This window comes from Corylus avellana, chromosome 2 (assembly GCF_965113065.1).
Source record: "Corylus avellana chromosome 2, dhCorAvel1.hap1.2, whole genome shotgun sequence".
Classification (NCBI taxonomy): domain Eukaryota; kingdom Viridiplantae; phylum Streptophyta; class Magnoliopsida; order Fagales; family Betulaceae; genus Corylus; species Corylus avellana.
Window position 1 is genome coordinate 44,543,364 of NC_142491.1, and position 22,274 is coordinate 44,565,637.

The following is a 22,274-nucleotide window of genomic DNA, read 5'->3' on the forward strand; positions in this document are numbered from 1 at the left end:
AAATTAATTACATGGAAAAATTAATAAGAAGACATAGTAGAACAAGCAAAAAAATTCCCGCAATCTTGGTATTTATTTCCAAATACAAATGCATACAAACAAAGAACACTAAGACAATCCATCATAGGAAGGAGCCAACGAACTTATGGTAAAGCATAGGTCTGTTGAAAGAAAAACACATAGAGCCAGAGCCAGAGCCACACAAAGACACTCAGGCTTTCATTCCTTCATTTAATATAGCTGTAGAGTTTGATTCAAAGTTGACATTGACATCTTACCAAGAAAATCAACCAGACCATTCAAAACCTGGGAGATAGATGGGCCTTCAATGGGTACTTCATCACCACGGTGAACTCCTGCTTCTCTGACAAATCAACCTCATCTCCATCCACAGCTTTCCAATCAAAATTCCATACCAAATTGGCCACAAAATATTCCAAATGAAGCATGGCCAAGCCAACTCCTGGACAAATTCTCCTCCCTGCCCCAAAAGGCACCATCTTGATCTCTCTGCTTCCCGTTATATCAAAGACTTCCCCTCCACCACCACTCAGAAACCTTTCAGGCTTGAACGCCATGGGATCCTCCCACACCTTGGGGTCCCATCCCATATCCGCCACCAAGAAATTCAAACTGGCATTATTGGGCACCAAGTAGCCGTCCAAGACCACATCCTCCGTCACCGCATGTGGCAGCAAGAAATGCGCAGGTGGGTGCCGCCTTAAACCCTCCAAAACCACCGCCTTCAAATACGGCAACTTATGCAAATCCTCCTCCTTCACCTCCTTCTCTCCATCCCCCACAACGACCCCTTTAATCTCTGCCCAAACCCTCTCTTGGACGTGTGGGTATTTCACCAAATTCGCCATTATCCACTGCAACGCCGTGGATGTAGTGTCCGTGCCCGCGTCGAGAAACTCCGAGCACAAGCCAATGATTTCCCCGTCTTCAAGCTTCCTCTTCTCGTCCAGCAACTCCAAATCCAACAACGTGTCCACGTACGACACCACAAACTCATCATTTGTGTCTACGTCGTCCTCTTTTGCCTTGCTTGCCCTCTCCTGCTTCGCTCTCCTCCTCGCTTCTATCAAAGGCATCAGTACATCGTTCTGGGATCTCCGAAGCTTCCAAAACTCCTCCCAACGCTTACGGAATATTATCTTCCCAAGCGTCGGCCAAAAATTGAGCATGTTAAAGCGGCTAAAGCCCAAAAGCAAGTGACGCTGCGCGTTTTCGATTTCCTTTATCTGGGTCTCGCTGAGCTTGTCCCCGAAACACATGAGTACCAACAAGCAAAACATGGCGTATCCGAAATGGTCAATCAGAACGACTGGATTAACGTTGCCGGACTCCGTCGTGGAGTGAGATATAAGGCGGTTGAGAAGGATGTCCAAAACCCACTTGCGGGCGCGAGAGTAGGACTTGACGCGCGAAGGGTTTAGGATCTCGGAGGTGAGGTTGCGGCGGAGGATGCGCCATGTGGGGCCGTAGAACCCGGTGGTGATGTTGTGCTGGTTGCAGGAGTGGATCTTACTGATGGGAAGGGCTGCGGGGCGGTTAGCGAATACGGCGCCGTTTTGGACGAGTGCTTTGTGGGCGAGGTCTCTGTTGGCCACGTAGATGGCCGGGTGCTTGCCCATTTGGAGCGTGAACATGGGCCCGTACCTGACGTGGAGGTTGCGGATGATAGGCTCGAGCTCGGAGGACTTGCGGAGCCATAGGATTCCGCCGAGGATGGGGACGGTGAAGGGTCCGGGAGGGAGCTGCTGGGTTTTGGAGCTTTTCTTGGCGACAATCAGACGGTTGAGTAGGACTGAAATGCAGAGGGAGATGAGGATGAGGAACCAGGCCTCCATGTTTCTAGTCTTATCTCTTATGATTAGAAAGGAGACCAAAAGTGAGTAATAGAATCAAAACAACCGGCCTTATATCGAATCCGGCGTAGGTGCGGTGGTTCAGAACGACCGCACCGAACGACCCAGTTTTAGGTTGTTTTGGCAAGAAAAAAATAATATTTTTAAAATAATAATATGAAATTAATTAAATATTAAAAAATCAATAATTAAAAAACTAAAACTATTAAAAAAAAAAAAACCTCAACTCACGTCATCTCCGTCTTCTTGTTGCTCCTCTTCTTCTCCAACTCGTTCATTTCTTTTATTTTCTCCTTTGCTTTTTTTGAGAGGGAGAAAGAGACCCAAAGACGAAGAGCACGAGAGGGAGAAGGAGAGAGACGGAGCTGTGAGAGAAATTGCAGAAAAATTTCTAATTTTGATTGCTGTTCTTGGCTGGATTTGGGTTAACCATTAACCATTAACTGCTAACCATTAACTGCTTTTGAATGCGATTGCACTGCCATATATATATATATATGAAATAATATATTTTTTGCGTTTAAAATTTTAAATATATATAAAAATTTAGATATGATGTCGTATGTAGTATGTTGTTATTATATTACAATAAAAACGAATCATTTTGATTTTTTTTAAAAATTTTTAATTTTAAAAAAGGTTAGCGGTTATTGTAGTTACTAACCACTAACGACTGGTTAGCAGTTAACGAACGTAGTTAATGAATTTTGCTAACTGCCTAGGTAGTCACTGTTAGAGGTTTTAGCTAATAACCGCTAATCATAACCGCCGTTTTACCCCTGCTGAAAATTGCCAGAACTATAAATAAATAAAATTGTGAGAGTGAAAATTAATTTTTAAGGGATTATTTCATAAAAATATATATATATACACTTAGATTTTTACGAGAATGATGAGCTTATAGCTACTTCCGCTTATCTAGTAACACGACAGTTGGACCGAACGTTGATTCTCATGACGTTTCAATCACCACAGTGTCCGATTTTTTTTAAAAAGTACCAGGACTAATAAAAAAAGGTAGTTAGGCTACAACATAAGAAAAAAGCTAGATTTTCTCTTCTAATTTTTTTCTTATTATTTTTCTTATTTTTTCAAAATTATCATTAAATTTGTGGGTCATATGAATCTCACATATACACCCCACAAATCCAACTTTCTTTGAACCATTAGAAGCTCGCAACATAATGCTACAAACAACTTTCTTTACTTTTATTTTTTATTTTTTTTAAAAATAGATGAATTTCCCCTTCCTTTTTTCTTTTCTTTTATATATAAAGCAAAACTAATTTCTTCACATTAACATTAATTAATTCTTATTACTAATCCTGAAAAACAAAAATGAGACAAAAAAAAAAAAAAAGGCGAAGCAACACCTCCACCTATTGAAGACCAATATAGCAATTTCGCCCCCTTTGAACTTGGGGCACGAATTATCTTACCTCCAGCATGGGGCAAGATGGAAGGTACAGAAGATATAGAAATTCCTGTAATGGTTACAGGAGATCCAACATCAAGGACTCCTACATTTGATAGGATTAGAGGTATTTTTCGTAGTACACCTACAAGGGCTCCTGTACATATTGACCTCACTGAAGAGGTCCCTGCTGCAACTGAACCTTCACGTACAGGGCCTAAAACTAGAATTGGTGGAACTGGACGGAAAACTATGAGTGGTGGACCTAAAGGGGCTAAAATTAGGGGGGGTGCAGTTCAAGGTGGTGGAGGCAGAAGTTTTGCAGTGAGAGGTGGTGCAGGCAGAGGTGGTATAGGCATTAATGTTGCAGGAAGAAGTGATGCAGGAAGAAGTGGTGCAGGCAGAGGTGGTGTAGGCATTAGTGTTGCAGGCAGAAGTGGTATAGCTATACCTACTAGTGCTACAGCTGCAGGTACTGGTGCTGCAGCAAAGTCTGATACTATTGCAAAGTTGAAAGAAAAATGCATTGTAACAACAGTAGAAAAGGGTATTAAAATTATAGAAGCCAAGAGAAAACAACTCAATCCACAATGGAAGCCCTAAAGTCATGGACAATTAGCCTTATGTGTTTTTTGTTGTTTTGATATGTTACATTTTTTGTTAAATTGTTAGTGTCTCTGGAAGTTGGTAATGTGTATGGATAACAATATATATGATTTTCATTTGTAATGTGTATGGATAACAATAGAAGTGGTTTGATGTTGGTAATGTGTATGGATAACAATATATGTGGTTGGAAGTTGGTAATGTGTATGGATAAGTTTTTACCTGGTTGGAAGTAGGTTGGAAATATGGACATATTTTTTATGGAAATTGTGAATGTATTGCAGGCTTAGTTACTTGCTGCAGATTTTTTTTCTTTACGATGTGAAGGTACATAGTTTTTACCTGGTTGGAAGTAGGTAGGAAATATGAACATATTTTTTATGGAAATTGTGAATGTGTTACAGGCTTAGTTACTTACTGCAGATGTTTTTTTGTTTACGATGTGAAGGTATATAGTTTTTACCTGATTGAAAATAGGTTGGAAATATTGACATATTTTTTATGAAAATTGTGAATGTGCTGCAAGCTTAGTTACTTGCTGCAGATTTTTTTTTTTGTTTATGATGTGAAGGTACATAGTTTTTACCTGGTTGAAAGTAGGTTGGAAATATGAACATATTTTTTTATGGAAATTGTGAATGTGTTGCACGCTTAGTTACTTGTTGCAGATTTTTTTTTGTTTACGATGTGAATGTACTTAGTTTTTACCTGGTTGGAAGTATGTTGGAAATATGGACATATTTTTTATGAAAATTGTGAATGTTTTGCAGGCATAGTTACTTGTTGCAGATTTTTTTTTTTTTTACGATGTGAAGGTACATAATTTTTACCTAGTTGGAAGTAGGTTGGAAATATGGACACATTTTTTATGAAAGTTGTGAATGTGTTGCAGGCTTAGTTACTTGCTACAGATTTTTTTTTGTTTACGATGTGAAGGTACTTAGTTTTTACCTGGTTGAAAGTAGGTTGGAAATATGGACATATTTTTTATGGAAATTATGAATGTGTTGGCAGGCTTAGTTACTTGCTGCAGATTTTTTTTGTTTAGGATGTGAAGTTACATAGTTTTTACTTGGTTGAAAGTAGGTTGGAAATATGAACATATTTTTTTTATAGAAATTGTGAATGTGTTACAGGCTTAGTTACTTGCTACAGATTTTTTTTTTTTTAATTTTTTTTTATGATGTGAAGGTACTTAGATTGTATTTCATATGTCTTTCATAAAATCGTTACAGAAGGGTATAGATTTTCATATACCTTGATTTCTTTTTTATGGTATAGGTTTTCCTTTTTGATAATATGCAAGTTGGTAATGGAATTATCAAGCACGAGCATTATAATTCTTTAGTAAATCGTCATTATATCACCCATTTAAATTATAAGTGCGGAGGAGAATTTTGTAATAAGGTGCATTAGTTGTAATGATAAATGTTTTTTTAAAGGTAAAAAATCAAACTCAATATACCAAGTGACTTTATGGTCAAATGCATGACATACACACAATTCATATTTACATAAATCAGGAAATTACATTCATATAGCAACTAATAAATTCATTAAAAATTACATTACATTTCAAATAAGCTTCTAGAATTACACGGCTCTACAAATGACATTGTGCTCCCACAATTACATAAGTACAAAATACCACATTGTGCTCCCTAAACCCTAAACAAAGTAACACATTGTGCTCCCAAAATGACACAAACATAAAAAAACACAATATGATATTAAAATTACACACACCTCAGTTCAACTTCAAACGGCCAAGCTTGCATTCATACGGACCACTTGGAGTGTATCCAAACAACAAAACGAAAATGACACTTAAACAAATTACATAGGAATACGCAAGAATTGTTTGGTAATTCTTCTTAACTGCATGGAGTTTGATCTCCCCAATTCTACTTCCTTCTAATACCGGGCAATTTCTTTATTCATTTCTACCTTCACACACAGATTTTCTCTCTCCATTTCTACCTTCACCTTACTGACTTCAACTTCAACCATGTCTTCACACCGTTTTGCTTCTGACAACAATTTTTTGTGCTTTCGCCAGAACCAAGTTCCAACCCTTTTACATTTCGCACACAACTCAGGATCAATTCATTCAAAGTAACCACAATCTCAGTTGATCTGTAAAAGAGTAAACAAATATTAGTTTATAATGACAAAAGCAATTAATGACATTCCCTTTTAATTAGGGTTTTCACTCAAAATTAAACTAGTGAGTACATAATAGTTGGAACTTTAATTACGGTCTTATTTATATAACATAATGGTTAGAATTCATGTACAACAAATTTTACATTTAAAATAGCTAAATGATGAAGTTTTTTCACAATCATTTTTTTTTTCAACTACACTATTGAATATGATAAAATTCGATTGTGTAGTTGAAAAACCATTACACATAAAATTCGATAGCTAAATGGTTTTCAACCATTACACAAGCATCACGCTTAAACCATTACACATAAAATTTTAAAATACATAAACTTTTTGGATGCTCTTATATATTGACAATAAAAGCCATGCGCGAGAAGTATGACATGTTCAAACCACTCATGTGCGTAGATTGAAAGCACTCTTCCCTACAAATTTCCCTAAACCCTAAACAAATTATAGCACATCCTAAACAAAGAACTCACAACCATAACCCTAAACCCTAATTATCAGTACTCAACCTAAACACATAACCAACAACAAAAATTAAAACCATAAACAAGAAATTAAAACAATAAATTATCAATACTTATCCTAAATCCTAAAGAACCCACAACGAAAATTACAACCCTAAACAAGAAACTATGTGTTTGAAGAACTTACCCAAATTTTCGCAATACTCATCATAAACATAAAACGTGCCTTGTAATTTTCGCAACCGATAAACCTCCTCCCGAAATTGTGCTCTGTTTAAACTGTTTTTACAACCATCGGCCGCTCACAGTAGCAAAGCCTATGCGGTGAAGATGAAACTCCAGAAGTTGAGGTATACTCCATCGTTTCTCTCTCTCTTCACAATAAATCCAAATACAATAGAAAACATTTTTTGTTAACAATAAATCAACATCACAGAGTTAGGGATAACCAAATAAAAAACCCCCTCACGAAAACCCCAATTTACCAAAAGCCTTAGTTTTCTACTACACAGTTCGGTGCAAATTTACGAATTCAAAAAGGCAAAAACTTACCTCATCCTACACAAATGCGCAAAAGTTCAAACTTTGGGTGGTTCTCGAGTGGTTGTCGTGCAGGTTGTCGATGGGCTGTCGAGGAGGTGGGTTCTCCCTCTGTCGCGTCCCTTTCTCTCGTGGGTTAGCAGCTTCTTCACCCCGTGCGTGCTTCGGCTTTGACAGTGTGACTTATTTATTTGTTGTTTAAAGTAAGTAAAGCCTAAATGGTTGGGTTGGGTTGGGTTGGGCGTGGGTCAGCTGGGTTAGGGCGTGAGTGAGGGTGGTAATGTTAATGGGGGTATTTTCGGTACTAAAACGCGTAAAGTGATCACGTGCGTCGCACGTGATCACTGTTCCGTCAATCAAAGCGGCTTTGATTGATGGAATGCCTGAATTGAAAAAAATTGAAACTTTAGGAAGGTGAATTGCAAAAATTGAAACTTTGGATGTTGAATTTGCAAATCGCTGACAACTTTGGGGTGGAGGGGGTAAACTGTAATTTTTCCTTAGTATTATATTTAACCTATGTAAGACACTAGGTAAAACTCATGCTTTGGTAAAAGTCAAGAGCTTATATACCTTTGATAAAACTCACCACTACTGCCGACCGCTTTTGTGGCTTTTCCCCGCCTCCTGACTACAATAGTCGGCGGGTGGTCCTGATGCGCCGGTCAATGGCTTCCACACATCGGGTCAGGCCGCCTTCCTTCGCCTTGTCCATCTCTAGTATTGCTATTCTGAGATTTTATTTGCTTTTCTTTTATTTTTCCTTGTAATTTTATGTTCATTGTGTTTCTATTTGCTAGCTAGTTCCTTGAACTAGTCGCTTTTGAATTTTTTGATAGAATTCTTCCTCTCTTTACCAACTACTGATGATCGGATTTGGTTTCTTCTACCTAGCATTGATGGTCGTAATGTTAACCTTGATGAGTTTTGTTCCGTTTACAGAATCTTGCCATATTTTTTAGCCTTATTGGCCGTTTCAGTTTGGTTGATGGGCTGGGTCATTCATTTGACCCATTCCCGACTACTCTTCTGAAGGTTCTTTCGACTTTGTTTTTTATTTTCTTGTAATTCCCTTTCCCCTTCCCCACTTTGAATAGGAAAAAATAAAATAAAAAAGCTTATATACATTTAATAAAACTCACCCTTAAAGTAATGCCTTTTTTTTTTCTTTTTTTCTTTTTTGGATAAATGAAACCCCTCCAATTTTGACAACATACAACCAAACACAAAACTGCGGTTTCAACTCTGCAGAAACACTTTACACCCATCCCTGCCATCAATCTAGCCTGCAGCAATATCCAAGTTCTGCAACAACAAAAAAAAAAAACACTCAGAATACCATATACATACTACTCAAAACAGAATCAACCACAGCTACCACAAAGTTCCCCATTCTCCCTTGATCACTTAAACTCCCAATAGCAATAACAGGTGATCTAACCTCCAACTTCATTTGTAAAACAATTTTCTCCTCTTTAAGGATTTGATTTCCTTGTCTAACATTGTTTTTTTGCTTCCAAACAGTATAAATTGTAGTACTCCATCCGATTTGCATAAAATGGGCCTTCATTGATTTCATCTTCCACATCCTTAGTCCCCACCTCAGCACATCATCCCAGCCCGTATATATCTCATCAACCAAGCAAGTTTTTAAAATTGAGAAAGGCTACACACTCTCAAATACATACTCCTTGACATGGTACTATTACTAAAAGTAATGCATTTTTCACTGTAATTCCTTTTTACCTTTCAATATAAAAGATTATAGTCCTATGAAAACATTTCTTTTAATTAATTACATGAAAAAATTAATAAGAAGACATAGTAGAACAAGCAAAAAAATTTCTGCAATCTTGGTATTTATTTCCAAATACAAATGCATACTAACAAAGAACACTAAGACAATCCATCATAGGAATAGACACAAGTTTGGTTGCCTTTGTTATGCAAACACTCTTCTTAGAAATAGACACAAGTTTGATCCTAGAGCTAGACCCTTCATATTTCTTGGATATCCATATGGCATTAAAGGGTACAAGTTTTATGATTTAACTCTTAAAATTGTGTTTGTATCAAGAGATGTTATTTTCCATGAAACCAATTTTCCTTATGTAATGAAATATCCTGATTTAAAATTTCTTTTTACTGATTCAGTCATTCCTTTATCCATTCCTGATCATTGTTTACCTGAATCAGTGGTCAGTTTACCACATCCTATGATTCCAACTTCATCTTCAAATTCTTTGCAGTCTAGTACTCATAACTCAGATCAAATTCATGATGTTATAACATTTGATTCTGATTCTGCAAGTCCACATTTAGAAATTTCACAACAGCCACTTAGAAAGTCTTCTAGGGTAAAACATAGACCAGGATATTTGCATGACTATCACTGTCATATTTAGGGGTGGGCACGGGTCGGGGCGGGGCGGGTTTGGGGTTTTTTTTCCACCCGCCCCGCACCCTGCGGGTTTTGAATTTTTCAACCCGTCACCCGAGCAAAATTAACAAAACCGCGCGGGTTCGGGTTGCGCGGGGCGGGGCGGGTTGATGCGGGTTGTGCAGGTTGGGTTCTTCTCCTCCATTTTCGTCTCTTCTGCAGGTTTCTTGTTCTCCATTTCCAAACAAACCCTACATCAGAATACCAAGAAACAAACAAACACAACCCAACCCAACATCAAACCTATAAACAACGGAATAGAAAACCAAAGAATGATTAGATCTTAATGATAAAAGATCTTTTGGTTCCCATTCATGAAAGAGGCCTAGAGAGAGAGAAAAACCTGGATCGTGGATCGTGGTCTGTGGAGTGGAGGTGGGAGCGGCACAACAGCCAGTGATTTGAGGTGGAGCGGCGGCGCAGACGAGCAAGCAAGAGCGACGAAGAGAGAGCGAGAGCGAGAGCGAAAGAGATGGAGAAAGAGCAAGAGACGAGAGGCTTAGAGAGGAAGGGAGGGAGAGAGGCGGCTGAAACTGAAAGAGAGAGTTAGGAAATTAGGTTAGGGTTTTTTAAGTTTTAATAGTTTTATACTTGGGCGGGTCGGATCGGGGCGGGGCGGGTACCCGCATGAAATAAATCTCTATTCCTGCAACCCGCCCCACCCCGCACGGGTTGGAGAGGTCCTACCCGAACCCGCAAAAATATACCTAAAAACCGCTCGGGGCGGGGCGGGTTTGCGGGGCGGGCGGGTTTTTGCCCACCCCTAGTCATATTGCTGCCTCCACTTCAGAACCCACAGCAGTCTCTCCATCTTCAGGTATTCGTTATGATTTGTCTTCAGTTCTTTCATATAACAAGCTTTCATTTAATCATAAATCTTTTAGTCTTTCTGTTTCTGCTATTGTTGAACCCAAGTCATATACTCAAGCCGTCAAATTTGAGGAGTGGCGTGAGGCTATGGATAATGAGATCAAGGCTCTTGAACTTAATAATACTTGGACAGTAGTTGATCTTCCTGCTTCAAAGCAAGCTATTGGATGTAAGTGGGTTTATAAGGTGAAGTTAAAGTCTGATGGGACTTTGAAAAGGTGTAAAGCAAGATTGGTAGCAAAGGGTTATAACCAATGTGAGGGATTGGATTATTATGAAACTTTTTCTCCTGTGGCTAAACTCACAACAGTGAGAACTCTTTTGGCAGTTGCAGCTGCAAAGAAATGGCATCTTCACCAGTTGGATGTAAATAATGTCTTTCTTAATGGCAATCTTGATGAAGAGGTCTACATGTTATTGCCTCCTTGTTTTTCTAAAAAAGGGGAGTCCAAGGTATGTAAGCTTAACAAATCACTTTATGGTCTAAAGCAAGCTTCCCGGCAGTGGTTTGCAAAGTTTTCTTCTGCTTTGATTGAGTTTGGGTTTGTCTAATCTAGAGCTAATTACACATTGTTCACTAGAACTTTAGATGGTTCATTTATTGCCTTACTGGTATATGTAGATGATATCATACTTGCCGGTGATAATCCAATTGAGGTTTCCAAGTTTACTACAGTGCTTAATGATAGGTTTAAGCTTAAAGATCTTGGACAGTTGAAATATTTTCTTGGTTTGGAAATAGCTCGAAGTGAGCTTGGTCTCTTTGTTTGTCAGAGAAAATATGCTTTGGAGATTCTTGAAGATACTGGTATGTTGGCCTCAAAACTTGCAAAATAATGGGACCTAATGTGAAGTTTTCTAAAGATTCTGGTTCAATCTTAGACGATCCTACTTCATACAGAAGGCTTGTTGGTAGACTACTCTATCTCACCATAACAAGACCTGATATTTCCTTTGTTGTTCAGGTTCTCAGCCAGTTTATGGACAAGCCTAGAGTTCCACACTTAGAAGCCGCCAATAGAGTACTCAGATATATTAAAGCTTCTCCTGCTCAAGGGTTGTTCTTTCCTGTTACTTCCACTTTACAAATGAAGGCATTTTGTGACTCAGATTGGGCTGGTTGCTCAGATATAAGAAGGTCTGTGACAGGGTATTGTATTTTCCTTGATAATGCATTAATTTCATGGAAATCTAAGAAACAGACAACCGTTTCCAGGTCATCTGCAAAGGCTGAGTACAGGGCCATGGCTTCCACTTGTTGTGAGGTTGTGTGGCTTAGAACTCTTCTCCAAGACTTACAAGTTCCCCTTCAAACTGCCTTGCTCTATTGTGACAGTAAAGCTGCTCTTCACATTGCAGCAAACCCTGTCTTTCATGAGTGTACAAAACATATTGCCATTGACTGTTATGTAGTACGAGAAAAGTTGCAAATTGGTATTATTCGAACCTTTCATGTTTCATCACAACATCAGTTGGCAGATGTTTTTACAAAAGATCTTGGTTCTTCTTTATTTCATCCTTTGGTGTCCAAGATGAGTCTTTATAATATTTACTCTTCCTGAGTTTTTTTTATCAAATCTCATCCTGAGGGGGAGTATTGAGAATACAAGCAGAGCAGCCAAGCAACTTACCATGCTTCCACATCAGCATGCAACAGACTCCATGATTGTAGGAGGAGTTTAGTTACTAAGTTGCAAGTTTATTAGTTAGCTTTCAGTTGTAAGTTGGTTGCTATTATTTAGCACTTAAAGTGCACATGTTTAAACTAATTTTGTTTCAAACTAAGCTCAAACAGACTACGTATATAATGTACATGCAATTCTAATGAGAAGTTGAGTTGATTTTTCTCCAAGTTTGAGCATTCTCTTCCATTTTCAATAGAAGGAGCCAACGAACTTATGGTAAAGCATAGGTCTGTTGAAAGAAAAACACATAGAGCCAGAGCCACACAAAGTCACTCAGGCTTTCATTCCTTCATTTAATATAGCTATAGTGTTTGATTCAAAGTTGACATTGACATCTTACCAAGAAAATCAACCAGACCATTCAAAACCTGGGAGATAGATGGGCCTTCAATGGGTACTTCATCACCATGGTGAACTCCTGCTTCTCTGACAAATCAACCTCATCTCCATCCACAGCTTTCCAATCAAAATTCCATACCAAATTGGCCACAAAATATTCCAAATGAAGCATGGCCAAGCCAAACCCAGGACAAATTCTCCTCCCTGCCCCAAAAGGCATCATCTTGATCTCTCTGCTTCCCGTTATATCAAACACTTCCCCTCCACCACCACTCAGAAACCTTTCAGGCTTGAACGCCATGGGATCCTTCCACACCTTGGGGTCCCATCCCATATCCGCCACCAAGAAATTCAAACTGGCATTATTGGGCACCAAGTAGCCGTCCAAGACCACATCCTCTGTCACCGCATGTGGCAGCACGAAATGCCCAGGTGGGTGCCGCCTTAAACCCTCCAAAACCACTGCCTTCAAATACGGCAACTTATGCAAATCCTCCTCCTTCACCTCCTTCTCTCCATCCCCCACAACGACCCCTTTAATCTCTGCCCAAACCCTCTCTTGGATGTGTGGGTATTTCACCAAATTCGCCATTATCCACTGCAACGCCGTGGATGTAGTGTCCGTGCCCGCGTTGAGAAACTCCGAGCACAAGCTAATCATTTCCCCGTCTTCAAGCTTCCTCTTCTCCTCCGGCAACTCCAAATCCAACAACGTGTCCACGTACGACACCACAAACTCATCATCTGTGTCTACGTCGTCCTCTTTTGCCTTGCTTGCCCTTTCCTGCTTCGCTCTCTTCCTCGCTTCTATCAAAGGCATCAGTACATCGTCCTGGGATCTCCGAAGCTTCCAAAACTCCTCCCAACGCTTACGGAATATTATCTTCCCAAGCGTCGGCCAAAAATTGAGCATGTTAAAGCGGCTAAAGCCCAAAAGCAAGTGACGCTGCGCTTTTTCGATTTCCTTTATCTGGGTCTCGCTGAGCTTGTCCCCCGAAACACATGAGTACCAACAAGCAAAACATGGCGTATTGGAAATGGTCAATCAGAACGACTGGGTTAACGTTGCCGGACTCCGTCGTGGAGTGAGATATAAGGCGGTTGAGAAGGATGTCCAAAACCCACTTGCGGGCGCGAGAGTAGGACTTGACGCGCGAAGGGTTTAGGATCTCGGAGGTGAGGTTGCGGCGGAGGATGCGCCATGTGGGGCCGTAGAACGCGGAGCTGATGTTGTGCTGGTTGCAGGAGATGATCTTATTGATGGGGAGGGCTGGGGGGCGGTCAGTGAATACGGCGCCGTTTTGGACGAGTGCTTTGTGGGCGAGGTCTCTGTTGGCCACGAAGATGGCCGGGCGCTTGCCGATTCGGAGCGTGACCATGGGCCCGTACCTGAAGTGGAGGTTGCGGATGATAGGCTCGAGCTCGGAGATGGACTTGCGGAGCCATAGGATTCTGCCGATGATGGGGACGGTGAAGGGTCCGGGAGGGAGCTGCTGGGTTTTGGAGCTTTTCTTGGCGACAATCAGACGGTTGAGTAGGACTGAGATGCAGAGTGAGATGAGGATGAGGAACCAAGCCTCCATGTTTCTAGCCTTATCTCTTATGATGAGAAAGGAGACCAAACGTGAGAAATAGCAACAAGTCAACAATGGGCCGTTAAGCCCACTCTGCTTATATATATAAGTGTCAGACATGCAAATATGCAATAGATTGTTTTATTGGAAAGAGAAATGGTATACGCTACTGCGTTTTTGAAAAACGTTACGCAGATTCTTGTCTCAACTATTATTTTCATTTCACATTCTATATTTGAATAATTCATTTTGGCAAAATCGACGTTCACAAAAGTAGTTATTTAAATCAAAAAACATGAAAGTAGAGTACTGTCAAAGCTTGCGTTTATTCTAGGAGAAAATCTTTAAAGTTTTAAGAATTTTTTAATTTTTTAATTCAAACTTTAATGTTTAAAAATTAATAATGTATTCACTTAATATTTAAAAAGATTTTAATTGAAACCTTTCCTTACTAATTTGTCTAATTTGAAGAAAATTATTCTGTGGGATTGAGATTTTGATGTCTTCTATTTTAATTTTGCATTTATTAAAATTTATAAAATTACGTAATTACCCTCAATAAAACTTATGAAATTGAGGATAATTATATCATTTTATAGATTTTAATAAGGGTAAAATTGAAATAAATGGCATCAAAATTTCACGTGAGACAAATGTGAGATGATTTCCGTCAAATTAGACGAAAATTAGTAATAAAAGGTCTGAATTAAAAAAATTTTAAACAGTGAAATTCAAATTAAAAAACTCTTAAAATTTCAGAAGTAAAGTAAATTTAAAATTTTATTCTAATATACAAATCAACGATAAGTTGTGTCCAAAAATTTAAAAAACCTTCCAAAAATATGTTTTTTATTATTTTTTTATTTTTTAGGTCTCAAAAAGTTAATTTCCTCTCCACATTTAAAAAAAAAAAAAAATTGCCCCTACTCTAAAATTTCTGGTTACGCCTATGCTTATACAAAAATTCAAATCAATAATCTCCTTTCCTATTGCTAAACAAGATCATTAATAAAATTGTCCTCATCATTTTCACTGATTGATACAAACTTTAAATATAACTCACTCTCGAAAACCAACTTACAAAGAGATAATACCCAAAAACTTATATACATAAGATTAATATTATATTTAACCTATGTAAAACATTAGGTAAAACTCACCATTTGGTAAAAGTCAAGAGCTTATATACCTTTGATAAAACTCACCACTACTGGCGACTGCTTTTGTGGCTTTTCCCCGCCTCCCGATAACAACTGCCGGCGGGTGGTCCTCATGCGCCAGTCAATGGCTTCCACGCATCTAGAGGTGTAAACGAGTCGAGTTTGAGCGAGCTTTCCTTGTTCAGGCTTGGCTTGTTTAAATTTTACTTGAGCTCGAGCTCGAGTCGAGCTCAATGGCGAGCCAAAAAAATCGAGCTCGAGCTAATAATAAGTCGAGCCGAGCTAGCTCGCGAGCTGGCTCTTATATTTAATGTTTTTGTTTTTTTTAAAAAAAAAAATTAACTTCAAGTACTCTTAAACGGCTTAAGAAGTTAGTTTGCATATGAGTATTTGCTTAACCTGGCTAGTCGAGTATGGAGCCTGAGTCAATACAGTAAGGCATTTGGTTTCAAAGAGAAAGGATATGCATCCTTTTATAGATAAACAAACTTTGAGATTAATGTTTTCTTAACAATGTGGGACAAGTTAACAGGTTACATTCAGACTGCATTGGGACAACGACCCCTACAAAAAACTATTTTTTCAACGTCTCTCTCTCAATCCATCTCACCAGTCACAACGCATCTTCCACCTGAACTCTCATTTCCCACTCTCTCACTCTCGCTCATCAAATAAGTAGTGATAGTGTTTGGGTCTGTATGATTCTTCAATAGTTTATGCCTTTTGCAATCTCCCTCAATAGTTTCTACTTGATTCTTTTTCATTTCGTTAAGGTCTGCTCTAATTGAATCGAGGTCTTTTTAATGATTGCTCTCTCTCTCTCTCTCTTTGATCACGAAGGGTTTATAATTTTTCATTCTCTAACACTTAAATATAAATGCAATTTTAAGATTTTAATAATTATGAGATTTATAATTAATTATGTATTACTTAGTTTATATATATACACACACACACGAGCTTATACGAGCTTGCTCACGAGCCTAGCCGAGTCGAGCCGAACTTGCTTCGTTTAATATTCGAGTTAGGATTTGTGTTCATGAAGTGCTTCATTTAATATTCGAGTCGAGCACGAGCCAAGCTTATGCGAGCCGAGCCCGAGCTTGCTCGCGAGACGCTTCGCTCACTTAACAGCCCCATCAGGTCTGGCTACCTTCTTCCGCTTTGTCCATCTCTGGTATTGCTATGCTGCGATTTTATTTGCTTTAATTTTATTTTTCCTTGTAATTTTATGTTCCTTGTGTTTCTATTTTCTGGCCAGTTCCTTGAACTAGTCGCTTTTTCATTTTTTGATAGAATTTTTCCTCTCTTTACTTACTATCGGATTTGGTTTCTTCTACCTACCACTGATGGTAATTTTGATAGGTTTTGTTCCGTTTACAGAATTTTGCCATATAATTTAGCCTTTATTGACCGTTTCAGTTCGCTTGATGGGCTGGGTCATTCATTTGACCCATTTCCGGTTGTTCTTCGGAAGGTTTTTTGGCTTTTTTTTTTTTTTTTTTTTTTTCTTGTAATTCCCTTTCCCCTTCCCCACTTTGAATAGAAAAAAATAAAATAAAAAACCTTATATACATTTAATAAAGCTCACCCTTAAAGTAATGCGTTTTTTTTGTTTTTTTTTTGGATAAATGAAACCCTCCAATTTTGACAACATACAACCAAACACAAAACTGCGGTTTCAACTCTGCAGAAACACTTTACACCCATCTCTGCCATCAATCTAGCCTGCAGCAATATTCAAGTTCTGCAAAAAAAAAAAAAAACACTCAGAATACCATATACAGACTACTCAAAACAGAATCAACCACAGCTACCACAAAGTTCTTCATTCTCCCTTGATCACTTAAACTCCCAATGGCAATAATAGGTGATCTAACTTCCCACTTCATTTGTAAAACAATTTTCTCCTCTTTAAGGATTTGATTTCCTTGTCTAACATTGTTTTTTTGCTTCCAAACAGTATAAATTGTAGTACTCCATCCGATTTGCATAAAATGGGCCTTCATTGATTTCATCTTCCACATCCTTAGTCCCCACCTCAGCACATCATCCCAGCCCGTATATATCTCAACAACCAAGCAAGTTTTTAAAATTTAGAAATGCTACACACTCTCAAATACACACTCCTTGACATGGTACTATTACTAAAAGTAATGCATTTTTCACTGTAATTCCTTTTTACCTTTCAATATAAAAGATTATAGTCCTATGAAAACATTTCTTTAACTTAATTACATGGAAAAATTAATAAGAAGACATAGTAGAACAAGCAAAAAAATTCCTGCAATCTTGGTATTTATTTCCAAATACAAATGCATACTAACAAAGAACACTAGGACAATCATCATACGAAGGAGCCAACGAACTTATGGTAAGGCATAGGTCTGTTGAAAGAAAAAACACAGAGCCAGAGCCACACAAAGACACTCAGGCTTTCATTCCTTCATTTAATATAGCTGTAGAGTTTGATTCAAAGTTGACATTGACATCTTGCCAAGAAAATCAACCAGACCATTCAAAACCAGGGAGATAGATGGGCCTTCAATGGGTACTTCATCACCGCGGTGAACTCCTGCTTCTCTGACAAATCAACCTCCTCATCTCCACCCACAGCCTTCCACTCGAAATTCCATACCAAATTGGCTACAAAATACTCCAAATGAAGCATTGCTAAACCAGAAGCAGGACAAATCCTCCTCCCTGCCCCAAAAGGCATCATCTTTATTTCCCTGTTTCCCGTTATATCAAACACTTTCCCTCCTCCACCACTCAAGAATCTTTCAGGCTTGAAAGCCATCGGATCCTCCCAAACCTTGGGGTCCCATCCCATATCCGCCACCATGAAATTCAAACTGCCATTTTTGGGCACCAAGTAGCCGTGCAAGACCACATCCTCTGTCACCGCATGTGGCAGCACGAAATGCCCAGGTGGGTGCCGCCTTAAACCCTCCAAAACCACTACCTTCAAATACGGCAACTTGTGCAAATCCTCCTCCTTCACCTCCTTCTCTCCATCCCCCACAACGACCCCTTTAATCTCTGCCAAAACCCTCTCTTGGACGTGTGGGTATTTCACCAAATTCGCCATTATCCACTGCAACGCCGTGGGTGTTGTGTCCGTCCCCGCGTTGAGAAACTCCGAGCACAAGCTAATCATTTCCCCGCCTTCAAGCTTCCTCTTCGCCTCCGGCAACTCCAAATCCAACAACGTGTCCACGTACGACTCCACAAACTCATCATCTGTGTCTACGTCGTCCTCTTTTGCCTTGCTTGCCCTTTCCTGCTTCGCTCTCTTCCTCGCTTCTATCACAGGCATCAGTACATCGTCCAGGGATCTCCGAACCTTCCAAAACTCCTCCCAACGCTTACGGAATATTATCTTTCCAATCGTCGGCCAAAAATTGAGCATGTTAAACCGGCTAAAGCCCAAAAGCAAGTGACGCTGCGCGTTTTCGATTTCCTTTATCTGGGTCTCGCTGAGCTTGTCCCCGAAACACATGAGTACCACCAAGCAAAACATGGCGTATTGGAAATGGTCAATCAGAACGACAGGGTTAACGTTGCCGGACTCCGTCGTGGAGTGAGATATAAGGCGGTTGATAAGATGTCCAAGACCCACTTGCGGGCGCAAGAGTAGGATGTTACATAACGGGAATAGATTATAGGTTTTGAGGAACCTAGACCTTTAGTTCTAAGGAACTTAGATCTTTTAGATTTTGAAGAAATCTAAAAAACCATTTTCAAACTTACGGTTTGTGATTAATTTTCTGATTCTTTTCATTAATGAGCTGGATGTCTTTAAATAGACAATTACAATGCATAATAAAATAAAAGACTAATTAGAATAAACTACTGATAATATTTATCCCTAAGATTTAAATTATACTAACTATTCTAATAATAATACTTATCTCTAATATTTAAATGCTAATCTCTAATCTAATGTTATCTATAAAGATAACATATTATCCTAAGGTATTTTAATCATAAAATACATCTTTATTAAACTCCTAACATTCTATTCCCCTTAAGGAGACCTTGTCCTCAAGGTCTTGAAATTCTTTTCTTCCATCGTTACTCGTTTCAAGCATTCCCTTGGTGGCCGTTCAAGAGGTGGGATCAATTCTTTGTCATCAAGCGTCCAAATTTGCACAAGCCCACTCACTTGCCGCTACCAATGAACATTGGACTGCCTGTTGTTATGTGATACAGGATGGCGACGAAGCGCTTGCAATGGAGCACAGGGTGGACATGGTTGCCTTGTTTTGGCTACGTACAATGAACATTCCTTCATTTTATCCTGCCTTTGCTGTTTAATAGTTGACCGTACAATGTAATGACATTGGGATGGATCTTGCAATTTGACAACGTTGTGGATGGTTTTAGTTGGTTAGGACTCCATCAGTGGCTGGGATTATAGTGATAGCATGGGATATGGCGGTAGCACCATTTGTGGCTGCTCGTAGCAATGAAGTTTATTGTTGTTATCAGTTGAACCATCGTCAAATTTGGCAATCAATGCAGATAGTGTTTTTTTGAATCTTCCTTCTTCTTCATAAAGCCTTCAACCATAGTCATGAGGTTACCAAGCTGCTGCTCAAGTCGATCCAGCCTTGGATTCGCCATTGAACAAGATAGCGGCTCTGATACCAAATGTTAAGTGAATACGTAACGGGGATAGATTATAGGTTTTGAGGGAATCTAGACCTTAGATTTTAAGGAACCTAGATCTTTTAAATTTTGAGAAAACCCTAAAAAACCATTTTCAAACTCAAGGTTTGTGATTAATTTTCAGACTAATTAGAATAAACTATTGATAATGTTTATCCCTAATATTTAAATTACACTAACTACTCTAATGATAATACTTATCTCTAATATTTAAATGCTAATCTCTAATCTAATGTTATCTATAAAGATAACATATTATCCTAAGGTATTTTAATCATAAAATACATCTATTATTAAACCCTAACATAGGACTTGACGCTCTAATGATAATACTTATCTTTAATATTTAAATGCTAATCTCTAATCTAATGTTATCTATAAAGATAACATATTATCCTAAGGTATTTTAATAAAATACATCTATTATTAAACCCCTAACATAGGACTTGACGCGCGAAGGGTTTAGGATCTCGGAGGTGAGGTTGCGGCAGAGGATGCGCCATGTGGGGCCGTAGAACGCGGAGCTGATGTTGTGCTGGTTGCAGGAGATGATCTTACTGATGGGGAGGGCTGGGGGGCGGTCAGCGAATACGGCGCCGTTTTGGACGAGTGCTTTGTGGGCGAGGTCTCTGTTGGCCACGAAGATGGCCTGGTGCTTGCCGATTTGGAGCGTGACCATGGGCCCGTACCTGACGTGGAGGTTGCGGATGATAGGCTCGAGCTCGGAGAAGGACTTGCGGACCCATAGGATTCCGCCGAGGATGGGGACGGTGAAGGGTCCGGGAGGGAGCTGCTGGGTTTTGGAGCTTTTCTTGGCGACAATCAGACGGTTGAGTAGGACTGAAATGCAGAGGGAGATGAGGATGACGAACCAGGCCTCCATGTTTCTAGTCTCATCTCTTATGATTAGAAAGGAGACCAAAAGTGAGTAATAGCAACAAGTCAACAACCGGCCCACTCTCTTTATATATATATATTCCCCAACGAAAACCAAAGCCTGAACCACGTTAACTGCTTTTAATGCGATTGCACTGCCATATATATATATATATATATATATATATATGAAATAATATCTTTTTGTGTTTAAAATTTTAAATATATATAAAAATTTAGATATGGTGTTGCTATTATTATATTATAATAGAAACGAATCATTTTGATTTTTTTTTAATTGTTTTATTTTAAAAAATGTTAGTGGTTATTATAGTTACTAACCACTAACGGCTGGTTAACAGTTAATGAATTTTGCTAATCGCTTAGGCAGTTACGGTTAGAGGTTTTAACTAATAACCGCTAATCGTCTTTTTACCCCTACTGAAAATTGCCAGAACTATAAATAAATAAAATTGTGAGAGTGAAAATTAATTTTTAAGGGATTATCTCATAAAAAAATACTCTTAGGTTTTTGCGAGAATGATGAGCTTAGCTACTTTCGCTTATCTAGTAACACGACAATTGGACCAAATGTTGATTCTCATGACGTTTCAATCACCACAATGTCCGATTTTTTTTTTTTAAAAAAAAGTACCAGAACTAATAAAAAAAGGTAATTAGGCTACAACATAAGAAAAATGCTAGATTTTTTCTTCTAATTTTTCTCTTATTATTTTTCTTATTTTTCAAAATTATCATTAAATTTGTGGGTCATATGAATCTCACACATACACCCCACAAATCCAACTTTCTTTGAACCATTAGAAGCTCGCAACATAATGCTACAAACAACTTTCTTTACTTTTATTTTTTATTTAAAAAAAACAGATGAATTTCTCCCTCCTTTTTTTTTTTTTTTCATTTATATATAAAGTAAAACTAATTTCTTCACATTAACATTAATCAATTCTTATTACTAATCCTGAAAAACAAAAATGAGAAAAAAAAAAAAAAAAAAAAGGCGGAGCAACACTCCACCTGTTGAAGACCAATATAGCAATCTCGCCCCCTTTGAACTTGGGGCAAGAATTATCTTACCTCTAGCATGGGGCAGGAGGTTCTACATCAAGGACTCATATATCTGATAGAATTAGAGGTATTTTTTGTAATACACCTACAAAGGCTCCTGTATATATTGACCTCACTGAAAAGGTCTCTGCTGTAACTCAACCTTCACGTGTAGGGCCTAAAACTGGAGGTGGTGGAACTGGACAGAAAACTATGGGTGGTGGACCTAGACGGGCTAAAATTGGGGGGGGGGGGGGGGGGGGGATTTGCAGTTCGAGGTGGTTGAGGCAGAAGTTTCGCAGTGAGAGGAGGTGGAGGCAGAAGTGGTGCAGGCAAAGGTGGTGTATGCATTAGTGTTGCAGGTAGAAGTGGTGTAGGCGTTTGTGTTGCAGGCAGAAGTGGTATAGCTACACCTACTAGTGCTACAACTGTAGGTACTGGTGCTGCAGCAAAGTCTGATACTATTGCAAAGTTGAAAGGAAAACGCATTGCAACAACAGTAGAAAAAGGTA

At 38.8% G+C, this 22,274-nt stretch overlaps 1 protein-coding gene and 4 pseudogenes across 1 annotated transcript; all 5 read right to left on the bottom strand.

Moving 5' to 3' along the window:
• Positions 1-97: 97 nt before the first annotated feature.
• LOC132191486 (cytochrome P450 89A2 pseudogene) lies at positions 98-1,938 on the bottom strand (annotated as a pseudogene).
• A 10,363-nt stretch (positions 1,939-12,301) lies between these two features.
• LOC132167370 (cytochrome P450 89A2) lies at positions 12,302-14,048 on the bottom strand. Its single transcript, XM_059578322.2, has one exon. The coding sequence runs from the start codon at positions 13,321-13,323 to the stop codon at positions 12,433-12,435; it is 891 nt and encodes a 296-aa protein (XP_059434305.2). The 5' UTR covers positions 13,324-14,048; the 3' UTR covers positions 12,302-12,432.
• Positions 13,334-13,993, bottom strand: LOC148587781 (cytochrome P450 89A2 pseudogene; annotated as a pseudogene).
• A 3,614-nt stretch (positions 14,049-17,662) lies between the features above and the next one.
• On the bottom strand, positions 17,663-18,271 carry LOC132167615 (cytochrome P450 89A2 pseudogene; annotated as a pseudogene).
• LOC148587782 (cytochrome P450 89A2 pseudogene) lies at positions 18,235-20,701 on the bottom strand (annotated as a pseudogene).
• Positions 20,702-22,274: the final 1,573 nt, after the last annotated feature.

Coding starts and splice junctions, on each gene's coding strand:
- LOC132167370 (XM_059578322.2), bottom strand. CDS start 13,323: ATGCTCAATTTTTGGCCGACGCTTGGGAAGATAATATTCCGTAAGCGT.